The 15,470-nt window shown below is 41.1% G+C and overlaps 1 protein-coding gene across 4 annotated transcripts; it reads right to left on the reverse strand.

The window, feature by feature from the left end:
• Window positions 1-3,526: 3,526 nt before the first annotated feature.
• Window positions 3,527-13,730, reverse strand: sgk2a (serum/glucocorticoid regulated kinase 2a). Of its 4 annotated transcripts, none has more exons than XM_056259073.1 (13): window positions 13,564-13,730; window positions 12,980-13,179; window positions 12,840-12,895; window positions 12,640-12,697; window positions 12,350-12,433; window positions 11,800-11,928; window positions 11,108-11,220; window positions 10,989-11,025; window positions 10,810-10,896; window positions 5,793-5,888; window positions 4,978-5,133; window positions 4,798-4,887; window positions 3,527-3,734 (listed from the first exon to the last, which is right to left on the reverse strand). In XM_056259073.1, exons 2-13 carry the CDS (start codon window positions 12,995-12,997, stop codon window positions 3,573-3,575), a joined length of 1,086 nt encoding a protein of 361 aa, XP_056115048.1. In that variant the 5' UTR covers window positions 12,998-13,179; window positions 13,564-13,730; the 3' UTR covers window positions 3,527-3,572. The 4 variants fall into 4 exon arrangements, with proteins under 4 accessions (XP_056115048.1, XP_056115046.1, XP_056115047.1 ...); XM_056259071.1 differs by having other exon boundaries at window positions 11,800-11,931; window positions 13,564-13,727; XM_056259072.1 differs by lacking the exon at window positions 13,564-13,730 and having other exon boundaries at window positions 11,800-11,931; window positions 12,980-13,342.
• Between the last annotated feature and the right edge of the window lie 1,740 nt (window positions 13,731-15,470).

The raw sequence follows: 15,470 nt of genomic DNA on the forward strand, positions 1-15,470 counted from the left end.
AAGATACCCCAGGTGAATAGGGTAAAACAAAAACTACAATTAACTTAATAAATATCATCATACTTCACCAGTTGATTGATTTTAATAATTGCAAACATGTTTAAATTACATGTTCTGAAATATGCAAATGAGGCGTTGTCTAATTAAATATGCACTATTTTGCATACATTTCTAGAACAAAAATCTGAACATTGGATAAAGCCAGGTTCAAAATTCTTGTTTCATTTTTTATATATATATTAGATTCAAAGGTTTTTACAGAGGGGATTTTGGATATGTCTTTTTATCACTCCATAAATCAGAAAATACTGTTAACAGCCAGAAATAAATACATTTTCACCATTATTTTTAGGAATTAAATGTTGTACAAAATCAGGAAATTGTATAAAACCCTCCTGGAAAAAACATTCAGAATATAGATATAAAACTGTAAAGTTTGGTGAATGATTTGCTACTGAAGTGGACATTTCTGGCTCAATAGGAGGAGAAAACGGCCTCGTATGAATTCGTACGAATGACCATACCCCTGATCCCCCCCCCCCCCCCCCCCCCCCCCTAAACCTACCCATCACGTGGGTTTAGACAAATCGTACGAATTTGTACGAGTGAGGTCGTACGAATTCGTACGAATTAGCCACCTTTTAATCACTCCTATGAATTCGTACGAATTGGTCATGAGATAGCGTTGGTCCTCCATCTGGTCTGGATACGGCCCGGATCCGGGCATCCAGCTGATTACAGTAAACCTCGGAATAAACAGAAAGACTAACATTAGCGTAGATGCCATTCTTCTTATGCTGTAAACGAGTACATCAGGTGTTATAGGAAGTGTCCCCGGTTCCGGCTGACCTAATCTATGCAGCCTAATAACCATTTAACTGATTTGAATAATTTAACTGATTTGAATGTGAATGCCAGGTTAAAGAGGTGTGTTTTTAGTCTAGCTTTGAACTGACAGAGACATTGTTTGCTTCCCAGACAATGTTAGGAAGACTGTTCCAGAGTTTTGGTGATAAATAGGAAAAGGATCTACCGCCAGCAGTCGATTTTGATATTCTAGGTATTATCAACTGGCCTAAATTTTGAGATCGCAATAGACGTGAAGGACTAAAAGCCCTATATAAATGAGGATGACTTTAATGCGTTAAGAGCTCACTCAAGTACTGCGGAGCTAAACCATTTAGTGCTTTGTAAGTAATCAGCAATATTTTAAAATGTATACGATGTTTAATAGGGAGCCAATGCAGTGTTGACAGAACCGGGCTAATATGGTCATATTTTCTGGTTCTGGTAAGAACTCGAGCTGCTGCGTTTTGGACCAGCTGTAGTTTGTTTATTACAAACTAATAAAGTCATGTCTACACATAACAAAGGACATATTTTAGATCTTGTGATATCTAATGGATCTTTTGTGTCTCAGTTGTCTGCCATTGACAACCATTGGTTGTCTGATCAGTAGAGATCAGTTGACCCCTCTAACTTTTCTGTTTTTATTGATTGTTCATTAAGTAGTACCGACGACGAGGACTTAACAGAGCAGCCATCAAGTGTTAGACAGTATTCTAGGTTATTACGTGAGGAAGTTTTCTGTCCAATAATTAGAAACTCTTTTTTTTCAGAATTTAGTAGTAGGAAATTACTAGTCATCCAATTTTTTATATCGGCTATGCATCCCGTTAATTTTGTGAATTGGTAAGTTTCGTCAGGGCGTGAAGAAATATAGAGCTGAGTATCATCAGCATAACTGTGAAAGCTAACTCCATGTTTCCTAATGATATCTCCTAATGGTAGCATGTACAGAGTGAACAGCAGCGGTCCTAGTACTGAGCCTTGTGGTACGCCATACTGAACTTGTGATCTATAAGACATCTCTTCATTTACTGCTGATAACGGTCAGATAAGTATGATTTAAACCATGCTAATGACAATGAGGAATTCATGATTTTAAGAAGAGGATCTATGACCTCTGGAAGCATCTCTTTCATCTCTTTACTGTGAGCAACATACATTTTATATAAAAAAAAAATTATTTTCAGGAAAGAAAAGTATTTTTTTTAATCAAGATTATTTTTTACCTAGCAATCATCGTATTGTACATACAGTTATTTGACTTGCATAATCTAAAGTAGCTATTTCTCTAGTTTAATTTGATGCTTTGCATTCATGCTAACTTCAAACCCATATGCTAAAACAGTTAGCTAAGGTATGACTTTTAGGGGTGGGGATAGTTGTAAAAAGTTGTTTGCATTTTTCTTTTAACCAACCCCTTCCAGACGATTCCAGTTATTAATCGCATCCCCTGTTAAGACAAAATCATGTGAGTTTTTTGTTGTGCATTGAGGGATTTATGTGGTAAATATGTTTCCATAATAGTTTATGCGCATATCTTCTTATCGGATAAAAACATTATCCATCTCAACTGAGCATATACAATTTTTTGGAATTTATGCACATCTCTGCATTTCCATCCAGCGTTTTTTATGTGATATCCCAAAATTCACATAAAATAAGTGGATGGTGACATAGCTAGTGCCTTAACTGTTATGTGACAGGAACACACACACACACGATGGATCTTATTTCAGCAAATTAGCAACTCACCGGAGTAGGTTGTAACAATGGGACTCTTTGTGTTTGACATTAATTCAGATAATCTGGGATTGTGTTGTACATGTTCAAGTGAGTTATATTAAAGTTACATTTATTTGTAAGTTACAAGTTACAGTTACAAGTCTACAGTTATATGGTAGCAAATGTAGCTACCATATATCACATTTTTAGAGAAATAAACAACCACCGTGTTACCGATGCTCAATCAAAAGTTCTCTCTCTCTCTCTCTCACTCTCTCTCTCTCTCTCTCTCTCTCTCTCTCTCTCTCTCTCTCTCTCTCTCTCTCTCTCTATTTAAATTTATATTATAATTTATAATATACATTTTAGCAAAGATTTTATTAAACTTTAAACAAAAACATGTAACAATATTAGCAATATATCTGTTTAGCTACAATGAGAAAAAATATATTCTGTATATTTGTCAGTGGTATTACACTTCTCAAGACATGTTAAGCATTAATACATGATTTCATAAAGCACAGTCATATTATGTTCACATTTATGGATCATTCATAATATAGATTTGATTATGTGACATTTTTAATAACAGCAGAAGAGTAAGTTTTGCACAAAATGTTACAAAGCAAAACTGTTATTTCCCCCATGATGCTGGTTTCAGTAATCAGATAAAGAGCATTAGACGAAGACAGTGCCAACCTGCAGATCCACAGTCCCTAAGAGACGAGCACGAGCAGAAATATAGACTTTTACAGATTTTGCAACAAGCTGCTTTTCCAGTGGTGCAATCAACAAAAACATCTACTGCAATGTCCTTACACAACGAACAAGAGTGCAACGCACACTGATGACATATTCCCTTTTATTATGAATGCAAAATGAGCAAAACTCCTCATTCTACAGCTGTGTTTCCTGCATCGCAGCGTTTACCCTGATCAGAGTCCAGTGCTCGTCCAGAAGCATGCGCTCTCGCTGAGCTGGCGGTGCGGGAACGTCCCCGGTCAGAGGAAGCCATCTTCCCCAGAGATGTAGGAGAAGCCGGTGAAGGCGCCGGAGCTGCTGGTGGCCAGGCTGGGCGTGGGCTCGGGCGTTCGGCCCACTGAGTTCGGCACCATCTCTCGGGTGAACTCTGGGTCAATGTGCTGAAGGTCTGCAGGGCCTCTCTGGAGAAACACATGGCTTTACACACAGATCGCCTTCAGTGCCAGGCGGGACAGAACTCAATACGTGCATAAAGTAAAGAGGAGCACTAAGGCCACGTGTCCACCAAAGAACGCTTTGGCAGCGCAGCGTTTCCCCAGTTGAGACGCTTTGGTTGCTATGATGTGCTACAGAATATCTGCGAAAGTGTTACTAGAATCTCATTTCACAGTTTGTTTCTGTGTTGTTTCTGTATCATGTCCTCCTGGGAGTTTACGACGTCATGTGCGGAGTAAGATGGCGGTGTACTTTCTTTTAATTAATTACACAAAAATACAACAAGGTTATTAAAATCTACTTCCAAAAAATGAAGAACAAGGAATGTGCATCAGTGTGTTTTGCTTTTTTATGTTTTTAATTAATTTATGAAGAAACTGTAAACTTTATTGTTACATATTATATTGTTATATTATAATGCCATCATATTCTGTGCAGGCAATTAGCTCACTGCGCTGTAAGTAGAAAAGATAAGTATTGTGGTATTCGCCATGTTTCTCACTGACACGCCCCAACTCGTGAAGATCGGCAAGATCCTGAGCTTCCCACTCGTATTTACGTCATTGTGGAGGCGTTCATGTGGTGTTCATAAATACGATCTTTACGACATGACTTGAACGCAGCATATTTGCTCTGGCTCTTGTTTTAAATGATTTTGATTATGCTTGTTGTTGTCGTCTGTAGACGTTGCACGGGCAGAATGTGGCGGTTGGCCGGTGTGGAATTAGCCCCGCCTCTCCTTCACCGTGATTGGCCGGCTGAGTAAACAGTGACAGTGATGAGCGCTGTGTTTTACCCAAAGTTGAACATTCTTCAACTCTCGGCGACCGGTAAAAAACGCAGAGCGTTCAGCGTGAAATAGACGCTCAGTGCCTCGTTACGCTCCTGGCGTTTTTAAAACGTGGCGCTCCCATTGAAAACAATTGGAAAAATTTGCCAGCTGCGCTTTGGTGGACACAGTGCACTAATAATCTCTGTATGTGGTGCCCAATAAAGAGCGAGGGCCCAGAGGAGTTTGTAAGAGCCTACCACATTGGGGTTATACGGAGGCGTGATGCGCTTGTGGTAGAGGTCGTCCCAGTTTATAGGGGCAAAGAACAGATGATTTTTAATCTCCAACTGCAAAACAACAACAGTTGACACATTAACTGCGACTCTTGGCCTGGTAAACAGTTTCACAATGACAAAGACATCCAGATGGTCACTCACAAAATCAGCAATGGCTCCGATGCGGCGGCGCTGGTCTTTCTGCAGGAGTGCGTGGAGCAGGTGTCCCGAGGCCTCGGACTTCCCCGGCGGCAGGTGCAGCGGCTTGTGCAGGATCGCATCGTACATCTCAGACACATCGCGGCTGTAGAACGGAGGCTGTGTGTCACAATAATCCAAAAAGAAATGTGATTATATTCCATTGAGTTTGGGCTAAGCTAAATTATACCATGGTCTGGGTGAATACTCAATTCTGATTGGCTGCAGGGTGTCCATTAAAAAGTGATAGAGGACACCTAGTAAAGGAGTTCTGGTGAAACTGACTGTTTACCGTTCGAAATTAATAAATAAATGCGCTGGCTACATCAGCTGTGAGTAACCATAGCAACAGGCAGTCGAAAGTGTAGCCATGGGCGTTTTTAAACGAAAGTGTAACGCCCAGGGCTAGACAAGCCTAACTTACATGAAAAAAATACGTTGGCTCGTAAGTTAGCTAAACTGAAGGGTTCTACGAGCTGAGCGGACAATAAATATCTCAGGCGTAACCAGGGAAACCAAGTCATTGTTCGTAAAAACTTTCGATTTCGATTGTAAAACTAATTAAAATATAAACTAATGTTTTAAAAATGTGTTATTTGGCAAGTGACCGTGGTATAAGCGGGTTAATGCCCTTCGAGGTGTCCATTGTCTGGGTATTAATGGACTCCGCTGCGCGTCGGACGGTTCACGCCTCGCCGTCGTCCATTAATACCTGACAATGGACACCTCGTCGGGCATTAACCCTTACGTAAACATGTTGAGGCGCTCAGTAAACTTACCAAGCTGTAGAGCATCTCATATAGCACCGCTCCAAGACACCACCAGTCCACCGTGCGGTCGTACGGCTCTTTCCGGAGCACCTCGGGTGCCAGATACTAGAGTGAGAGAAGATCACATGGCTTTGGGTCACGTTAAAGGCCCTGTAAGGCAAGCCCATCTCTGAAACGCCTCTTTTAGGCCGCTGTTTCAGTCATGCTGCCATAGACCTTATTCACAGCAGCGCCATCTTTGATGTTTAACGGGAATGAAAGTGAGGCTGTGAAGGATAGAAATGCTTCTCTTCAGTGGGTTGCACTGTTGTTCTGCTGACGAAACACTTGCAAAAATATCTTTCATAGAAATTTCAGTAGACAAAAAAAAAAAACTCCACATGAGCTCTAGAAAATTAGTGATCTGGGAGTTTTATACAGGTTTTTACAGCGGATGCTTTTGAGAAGACAGTAAGTCTATCGCTTTCATACCTGTCATGGCGTCGCTATGAATGAGGTCTATCTCTTTGAATGGGGAAGCTGTTCACTAAGCGTATGATTAAATTTCATATTTGAAATCACTAATGTGACCGTAAATGGTTTGTTGTTTCGACGTGCGTAAGGTGTGGCAGAGGTTGATTTCCCCAACGAGGGAGAAAGCTTGACATGGAGCAGCGTAATCTCCAACCTCCGGGGATCATCCGTTTTAAACAAACCCTGAACAGACCAGAGTTTTATGGCAAAAAGAGAGAAAGCAACAGAGCTCGTAATAAAACAAGAATCAACATTGGCTTTTCTGAGATGGTGAGAACTGAGGGATTTGAAATGTGGTAAAAGCGACGCAGAGATGGTGTTTTTATTACTAAAAAGCTGATTAAGGTGTTTTATTGGACAGATAAATTGCCATGTGTAGCTCTATAACAGAGTTGATTGTAAAGCATTATTTGTTGTGAAGGGTCATATTCATCCGCTCAGACACGCAGAGCTGAAGCACAGCCAAAACAATATTCTCCCACAAAATGCATGTAGTTTTGTTTTTAACTGCTAGAGGGCCAAAAGTTACACAGGCCGTGTCTGAAACCTTAAACAGCTGAATGTTGCCACACTCCCTTATAGGCAAGGACTTCGCAGGCAGCGTTTGCACACGATGGCTCCTCGCGAAACTGATTTCAGACACACTTCTGAGGCAGCGCAACGGTTTAATGATCTACACCAAAATAGAGAGAGCTTTGGTGAAAACGAAGACAATATTTAAAGGAGCTGTATGTAAGATTGTGGCCAAAACTAGTACTGCAATCACTGTCAAATTACTGTAGAGTGGTGTATCCCCTCCCCCTCCCCCTGACTCGAGGTTGCCAGATCGGCTGCAGGATCGTGACGAGCTGCAGCTGTGGTAACTAGAGCAGAGCTGGCAACCCGGATGCCGCAACACTACTGACTTCGTGATTGGTAGATAGGTGGAGGGTGGAGCATCAGACCAAAACACAACATGACAACATCAATATCAGTTGAGGGCTGCAACTGCACTATTTAAATGACGAAATCCTGGCCAGACTACTGTTGTCAGTGATATAAGTATTTGAAATGTACATGATTTCTTAATGTCTAGTGACATTTCAGGGTCATTTTATGATTAATTGAAATACATTTCTTACATACAGCTCCTTTAATTACTACAATATTAATTTCTCGCTAGAAATGACATCAGAAGTGGGAAACGTTGGTCAAAAATGCACATTTACACACAAACTGACCAAGGGCCGCAACTGTCAGACGGCATCTTTATGTTTCTAGCTCAACTGTCACAGTATGGAAAGCACAGGATTGTGGGAAATCAAAGGCAGCGAAGGATACATCTACGCTGCCTTCAAAAATCGATCAGATCAAGGTTTCTCAGGAGCTAACATTGGATTCGCCCCCTGAAGGCAGCTTTTGAACGTTTTCGGACGCAGCCATAGTGTATTAGCTCAGGATAAATAGGATTAAAGGGTTATACTATATCAGGGGTCGGGAACCTATGGCTCGCGAGCCATATATGGCTCTTTTCCGGATTTTATATGGCTCTCCAATTTTCAAATGTTGACTGAAAATACACCCTCGAACATGATGATAAAATTATTTTGAAACTATTAGCATTTCTGATTAATGTATAATTCTGAATGTGTAAAATTAAATTAAATATGTTCAAAATATTTAGGTAAGAGACTCGCAGCTTAATATGAATGACAGCGGCGTTTGGCCTGTAGCTAGCCTACCTTTCAGAGTGCTGAATTTTAATTGGCCGACGGTTAGGCCTGCGTCAAGTCAAGATCAAGTTAAACAACTACCTAGCTGGCTGAATTAAAAATCATCATCAACGAGAGGAAAATGGCGAAAAGAAAAAAAGACGACGATTACCGTTCATTTCGGCCTGAATGGACGGATCAATTTGCATTTGTGGAGAAGTTGGGGTCCGCAGTGTGTCTCATTTGTAATGAACGTATTGCGTCGCTCAAAAAGTCAAATATTAAGAGACATTTTGAGACGCACCATGCAGCATTCGCCGCAAAACATCCCGATGGAGAATGCAGGAGAAAAGCTTGCGCTGAGCTTCAGCGGAGAATGGAAACCGGACAGCAGCAGCTGCTATCATGGACTAATAAAGGCGGGAATCTGAATTCTGCAAGCTTTGCTGGTGCTCTGGAGATTGTGCGGAGTGGGAAACCATTTACAGATGGAGACTACATTAAGGGTTGCATGCTCAGTGTTGCAAAAGAACTGTTTAACGACCTCCCAAACAAGGATAAAATTATTCAAAAAATCGAAGAAATGCCTTTCTCTGCAAGAACTGTTCATGATCGTGCACTGGTGATGGCACGCCAGATAGAGGAGATGCAAATCAACGACATCAGTTCAGGTAGTTACTTTTCTCTTTCCTTGGATGAGTCTACCGATGTGAGCAATATCCGGTTGTTAAGTCGTGACGTAACCACTCTCCGATAATACTGTTTCCGGGTCCAAAGGCCGGGTCCTCTCTACCTACCTACCGCTTTCGCCCGAGTTTTAACGTGTTCCCGTGTTGTTTAAATAGATCGGAGTTAAAAAACAAGTGACATTCAACTATCATTCTACCGCTTTCCCTGTGACGAGAAAGATAAGAGAAAATGGCTGCAGTTGATAAGGTAAGTTACAAATCTTAAACGAATGAAGAAACTTTGGCGCCAGTGGGTGCTATCCCTTAATCCCTAGTAACACCCACTGGCACTGAAGCGAAAAAAGCCCTTAAGAAAAGGGTTTATTTAGTCTAGGATCTGGAGTGGACGAGCGGAGCGCTTGGGCCCGGAAGAGGCTAAACGTCACGCGTGACGTCAGACTTAACAACCGAATAGCGCAGCTAAGCATAATCGGGCGGTATGTGACGGGTGATACAGTGCGTGAAGAGAGTCTCGTTGTTTTGCCGATGAAAGATACAACAAGAGGTGAGGATGTGTTAAAATCTCTGATGGACTTTGCTGCAGAGAAAAAGCTCCCACTGAATAAGCTTATATCTGTGTGTACTGATGGAGCACCCAGTATGTTAGGGAAACATAAAGGATTCGTTGCCCTTCTGTGTGAGCAAGAGAAGCGGCCCATCTTAAACTTTCATTGCATTGTGCATCAAGAGGCACTGTGTGCTCAGTCGTGTGGAGAGGAACTTCGCGAAGTGATGTCATTGGTCGTTCGCATTGTGAACTTCATTGTGGCCCGAGCTTTAAATGATCGCCAGTTTAAGGCCCTGTTGGATGAAGTGGGGAGTAATTATCCAGGGCTGCTACTGCACAGCAATGTGCGGTGGTTATCCAGGGGAAAAGCACTCGCCCGTTTTGCTGCCTGTTTAAATGAAGTGAGGGCATTTCTGGAAATGAAAGGAAATGTTCATCCCGAGCTCAATGACATTGAGTGGCTCCTGAAGTTTCACTACCTGGTGGATATTACATGTCATATGAACCACCTCAATGTGAAAATGCAAGGCATTGGGAACACAATCTTGTCCCTGCAACAGGCAGTGTTTGCATTTGAAACAAAGCTGGAGCTGTTTATCAGGGACATAGAAAGTGGCCGTCTCCTGCATTTCGAAACATTGCGGGCATACAGAGAGGAATGCTTAGCGAGGGACGCCACTCATCATTTTGACCTCCGTAAGCTCGCAGCCTTTACGTCTGATTTACTGATGTCATTCAAATCACGCTTTGTGGACTTCCGCAGACATGCCGATTTGTTCAAAGTGATAACTCATCCACATGTGTGCACCGTGGATACACAAAACCTGAGTGTCTTCCCTGGAATCTCCATCGGAGATTTTGAGCTGGAAGCTGCTGAACTGAAGGTGACGGATATGTGGGTGTCAAAATTTTTCACTTTGAATTCCGAACTGGAAAGCCTCGCTCGTCAGCGGGCAGAACTGGCAAAGCAACATAAGTGGGCAGATATGAGAAAACTCCAACGTGAAGACAATCTCATCCTGAAAACCTGGAACGAACTTCCAGCCACTTTCAGCACAATGCGTCGCATCAGTGTTGCTGTCCTGACAATGTTTGGCTCAACATACACATGTGAGCAGTCCTTCTCACATCTGAACAATATCAAAACCAACCTGCGTTCAAGGTTAACAGATGAAAGCCTTAATGCCTGCATGAAGCTGAATCTCACTAGTTACGACCCCAACTACAAAGCACTCAGCAAAATGATGCAGCAACAGAAATCTCATTAATGTAAGTAGGGTGCAATGCACTTCTTGTTAATCACTTGTCTATGATGCCCGTTTCTCAATTTTTGTGGTGTCTTAGGAGTGCTAGAAAGTATGATGGTATGAAGTAGCCTTAGCTTGGGTGTCAATGAGTGAAAAAAAAACAGCGTTATTGCCACCTACTGGTGTTGTTATTAAATAAAAATTGGCAAATATTTCTAATACACAAGTGTAAACTTTGCTGTGGCTCTTTTGAAAAATTTCTAAAAAAAAATTTGTTTGTTTGGCTCTTCTTGGTAAAAAGGTTCCCGACCCCTGTACTATATGCATCTTGATTCATACCTCTGGAGTGCCGCAAAAAGTTGTGGTGGTTCCTTCTGGTTCTATGCCTTCTTTACACAAACCAAAATCTGTTAACACCACATGGCCCTGAAAGAGATGAGAAACAGAAATATACACTATCAAAATGTATTTGCCATTGTACATATACTACGTGAGTTCTGTATTCATATTCATTTTACCTGGTAGTCTAGCAGAATGTTTTCCGGCTTGAGATCTCTAGACGGGAGCATGGAGATATGTGAGTGAGGTCAGGCCAGCTGTAACTGGGATTATAATGAGCAGCGTCCCGAACACTGACCTGTACACTATATTGAGGGAGTGCAGGTATCCGATGGCGCTGGCCACCTCGGCGGAGTAGAAGCGAGCTCGGGCCTCTGAGAAGCAGCGCTCTCGCTGCAGGTGATAAAACAGCTGAGGGACAAGAGAGACCTGCTATTAACACACGCCGCTCGTTTCCGATAGGTAAAATCTGTTTAAAGCTAAAGTTTGTCTGTAAACATAAGGGCATATCAAAATATACACTCTAAAAAATGCTGGGTTGTTTTCACCCAAATTTAATTTTCAACCTAATGTTTGAGTTTGCCCATATTTGACCCAAAATTGGGTTAAAACAACCCATCATTTGTAATGTTGTGCCAAATCCGCCCTCTGTCATTCACTGCCAAAAATGCTTTTCTTACTCAGATTTTGTCTTGTTTCCCGTCCAAATATCTAAAAAGTCTTTAAATCAAGAAGCATTCTCTAGACGAGTAGAAACCATTGTCTTGTTTTCAGAAAAAAATAAGTCAAAATTAAATGAATTTTTGCTTGAAAAAAGCGAAATAATCTGCTAATGGGGTACGCAACATTTTCTGTTTGAAATAAGATTATTTTGCTTACTCCATTTTGCACAGGTTTTTGCAGTGTAATCCTGCCTTTTTTTGTGTTGAGTTTTTCTTCACAGGTTATTAAAAGTTGTAAATCACTATCAGTCATGCTTTCTCCCCATACCTCTCCACCATTGACATAATCCAGGACAAAGTACAACTTCTCGGTGGTCTGGAAGGAGTAGTGCAGGCCGACCAGAAAGGGGTGTTTGAGGCTCTTGAGCAGCACGTTCCTCTCCGCCATTATATTCTTCTGCTGTTGTACACACACACACACACACACACACAGCGTTGGCCGAGGTAAGCAGGAGAATACACACATGAGCCGACACAGTGACAGTGCTTACAGCCTCAAGCTTTTCAATGACAACACAATCATATTCTGCAAGCAACTTTAACTGTGCTTGTGTGTTAGTACACACTGGGGCCATTTTCATGAATTATACTCCAACATCAAAACAAGTGGTAAATATTAGTCACTGCTACAACTATACTGTAGTAAATAAAAAGCCCGTCTTTTGGCCAGCAAGTGAGAGATTACCATGGTACAAAGGACAGAGTATTAGATTAGATTAGCATTATCAGAGCAAAGGTGTTTTGATCTTTCATGTAACACTATAGTCTTGCAAGGGCTGGTTATATGGACAAACAAGCTAAACAAAACAAATACAAACCTCTTTTTTCTTCAATATAACCTTCTTCTGCAAAACCTTCACTGCGTAGAACTTCCCGTCTGCTTTCAGTTTGGCTAAGAGCACCTGCAACCCACATGATATCTCAGACACGGTTGTGGATAAAATAGCAGTTCTGTAACTTCAGTCTTGTATAGGTCACTTATGCCCAGTGGAAAACCAAACACAACTTCCATCAAGGTAACCTTACTAGGCTTCCTTCTGAAGTGTTAATCATTGGTGAAGTCATAAGGTACACTGTTAATCAGACAGTGGCGTCGGACGCGCCTCACCTTCCCAAATGTCCCTTTACCAATCACAGCCAGAAAGTCAAAGTCGGTGGGTTTGGCACTGAAGCACACAAGACAACACAAACTGTCACGGTATGCATCACAATCACTTTCTGTGCACATAAATCCATTAACTGTGTTCATTTGCACATATGAAAGGTTTATTCTCTTGACAAATGACTAATAAAACAGGGACATCTTACTGAGGATTGACAGACACACCCAGATTGACCTCGTCTGATGGAGACGCTGATAATGGCTGGAGGGGACATTAAACGTGTGTTAAACGGCATGGCTAATCTAGAAGCTGAAGCTGTAACACCGAAGAATAAAACGTTCTTACTGAATTATAATGAGCCATCTTGTGTTCCCGCGAGTCTCTCTGTCCTGAGTGTGAGATGGACGTGTCCACCAGCACTGAGCTTTATGCTGGTCTGGCTGAGTGAAACTGGATGTTCAGGTTTGGGTGACACAGACCCATGAAGGACGTTTGGGAACTCAGCATTAACGAGTTTACACAGTAAATACAGGTTTGCAATTCTCCTGCAAATTAGGACTACGAATAAACACTATGTTCTGGAAGGTCATCTCTTCTTGTTAGTGTACAGGATCGACTAAACGTGTTGTTTGTTTGATAGACACAATGGAGTAAAGCAAAACGATCTTATAATCATAATCAATAAGTTATTCATGTTTTTATTCATCTTATTCAACTGTTCATTGGATGGAAAATTATGACCTTAATTAATAATAATACTACTAATACTAATAACTCACATAATAATAAAAGTATATTGTATGCACTGACAAGCTGTTTGAATGCTATATTTTCTAAAAAGATAACAAAGAGTGTAAACACGATTTTAGACAAAAACATGCATTTTAAATAATTTGTTAAAAATTGAACATTTCTGAGAAACAACTTACCTGTCAGCGTTAAATATATAGTTTATGAAGTTTTGCTGATAAAGTGTTGTTGAAGTGCATCATTGTCTGGCCGTGTCTCTGAAGCATCGCGTTACACAGCCGTGTTTGGCTGGAGGCCCGGGTGAATGATCAACCCATGTGTGCACGACTCTAGATATGAGAGCCCGAGCCCGCAGGACAGCAGTGTGTGTGTGTGTGTGTGTGTGTGCGCGTGTAATCTGTTATGCTCTGGACACAAATATGTCCCTAGAAATGAGTTAAATCTGACAAAACTTCCATCTGGGCGGGGACATTCTCATTGGTAAAAACACTAAATTAAGTAGGCCTAAATAATCTTTTGTTTATGATATTATTATGAAAATGTAGAACTGTTCGGGTGTGGCTTTGGGTTAGTCAGTATTTATTAACTGCATATAAAAACAATAGGCCTAGAAGATAACGTGAGTGTGTGTGTGTGTGTGTGTGTGTGTGTGTGTGTGTGTACAGGTTTGGCTATAAGGGCCGAATGTCCTCACAAGTAAAATATGATAACCAACTTTATATTATTATGATAAATTGATAATCAAGAATTAAGTTTCACCTGCGCTTCATTTATCACCTGTGTTTGCCCTGTGTATGATACCCTGTGTTTGAGTTATTCCTGGTCGGTTCTCATTAATGTCTGGAGTCATTATTGTTCCTGAGTTTATTCTAGTGTTTGTCCTGAGTTTGTAAAGCTTAATAAAGACTGTTATTGTTATTTCCTTCGTCTTCATCTTGTGCTGCTACCATGCAATATGTGATAGTTGGTGAAAGGGAGATCTGGAAACAGTAAAAGCACATCTCAGTAGGAAATCAAAACCCTATTTTCTATATATATATCTCTGGAAATGCAAAATAAAAATTAGTGCACACGTTTTCTCCATACAAAATTGAAATTAGATTGGTTAATGGTCTTAATAGTCTCTATTAGAGACAAGATGCAGGATACACCTATAGCAATAAAACATAGAGTCCCTGCGCCCCTATAGCACACGCGCGCGCCGGAGAGCGGATGGATGGATGACCCCTCTTTCTCTTCATGCCCTGGCCCCTGAGCTACTATACAGCACACTTCAGGAACTGAACTCTCCTTAAACACTAATGAATATATATAGAACAAAACTGTGCTGCATGTAAGCTTGCTTATGTTCCTGAAGAACATGAAGTCCACGTCATGTAACAATAAAAGGATTAGTTCAGTCATGAAACTGTAGATGGCGCAGGCGGTGAACGAGATTTCACCAAGTACCACATGTTCCTGGATCAACATCTCCAGTCAACCAATCAGATTTGAGGGACAAGTTTACAGTTTATGTCAAGTTTAGGCTTAGAGCCAGCGTTACGTGCTTCTACATCAGTGTTATTCACCTGTCATTACCCTCTGATTTCAGGGAAATGTTATGGGTAGGGTTAGGTTTAGGGGTAGGGACTACATTTTGGGACAGGAATGTTATTCCAGGATCAACAAAATCCAGGAACATTTCTTACTTGGCGAAATCACAGTGACCTGGCACAGGCTGTTAGCTAGTTTACATGCAACCTGCTAGCAAACACAACCTTTAAACGTTCACTACAGTGCACTCTTTGCCTCCCTTTATGCAAAAAGATTGAAACCATGCTTAAAATAAATTAGGCTATCTCTGTTCCCCAATCGGGCTTTATGAGAGGTATGAATACAGAAAATAATATTAGCCTTGTGTTGGATATATTAGGTTAATCAGTCAACTAACTGTCATGCTGTTTGTGTTAGCGGTGCACGATAAAGATGAAGGAGATCAAAATAACAGTCTTTATTAAGCTTTACAATCTCAGGACAAACACTAGAATAAACTCAGGAACAATATTGACACCATATATTAACTAGAACCGAACACGAGTAACTAAAA

Source organism: Rhinichthys klamathensis, unplaced genomic scaffold, assembly GCF_029890125.1.
Source record: "Rhinichthys klamathensis goyatoka isolate OS25496 unplaced genomic scaffold, OSU_Roscu_1.1 h1tg000163l_1, whole genome shotgun sequence".
Lineage (NCBI taxonomy): Eukaryota > Metazoa > Chordata > Actinopteri > Cypriniformes > Leuciscidae > Rhinichthys > Rhinichthys klamathensis.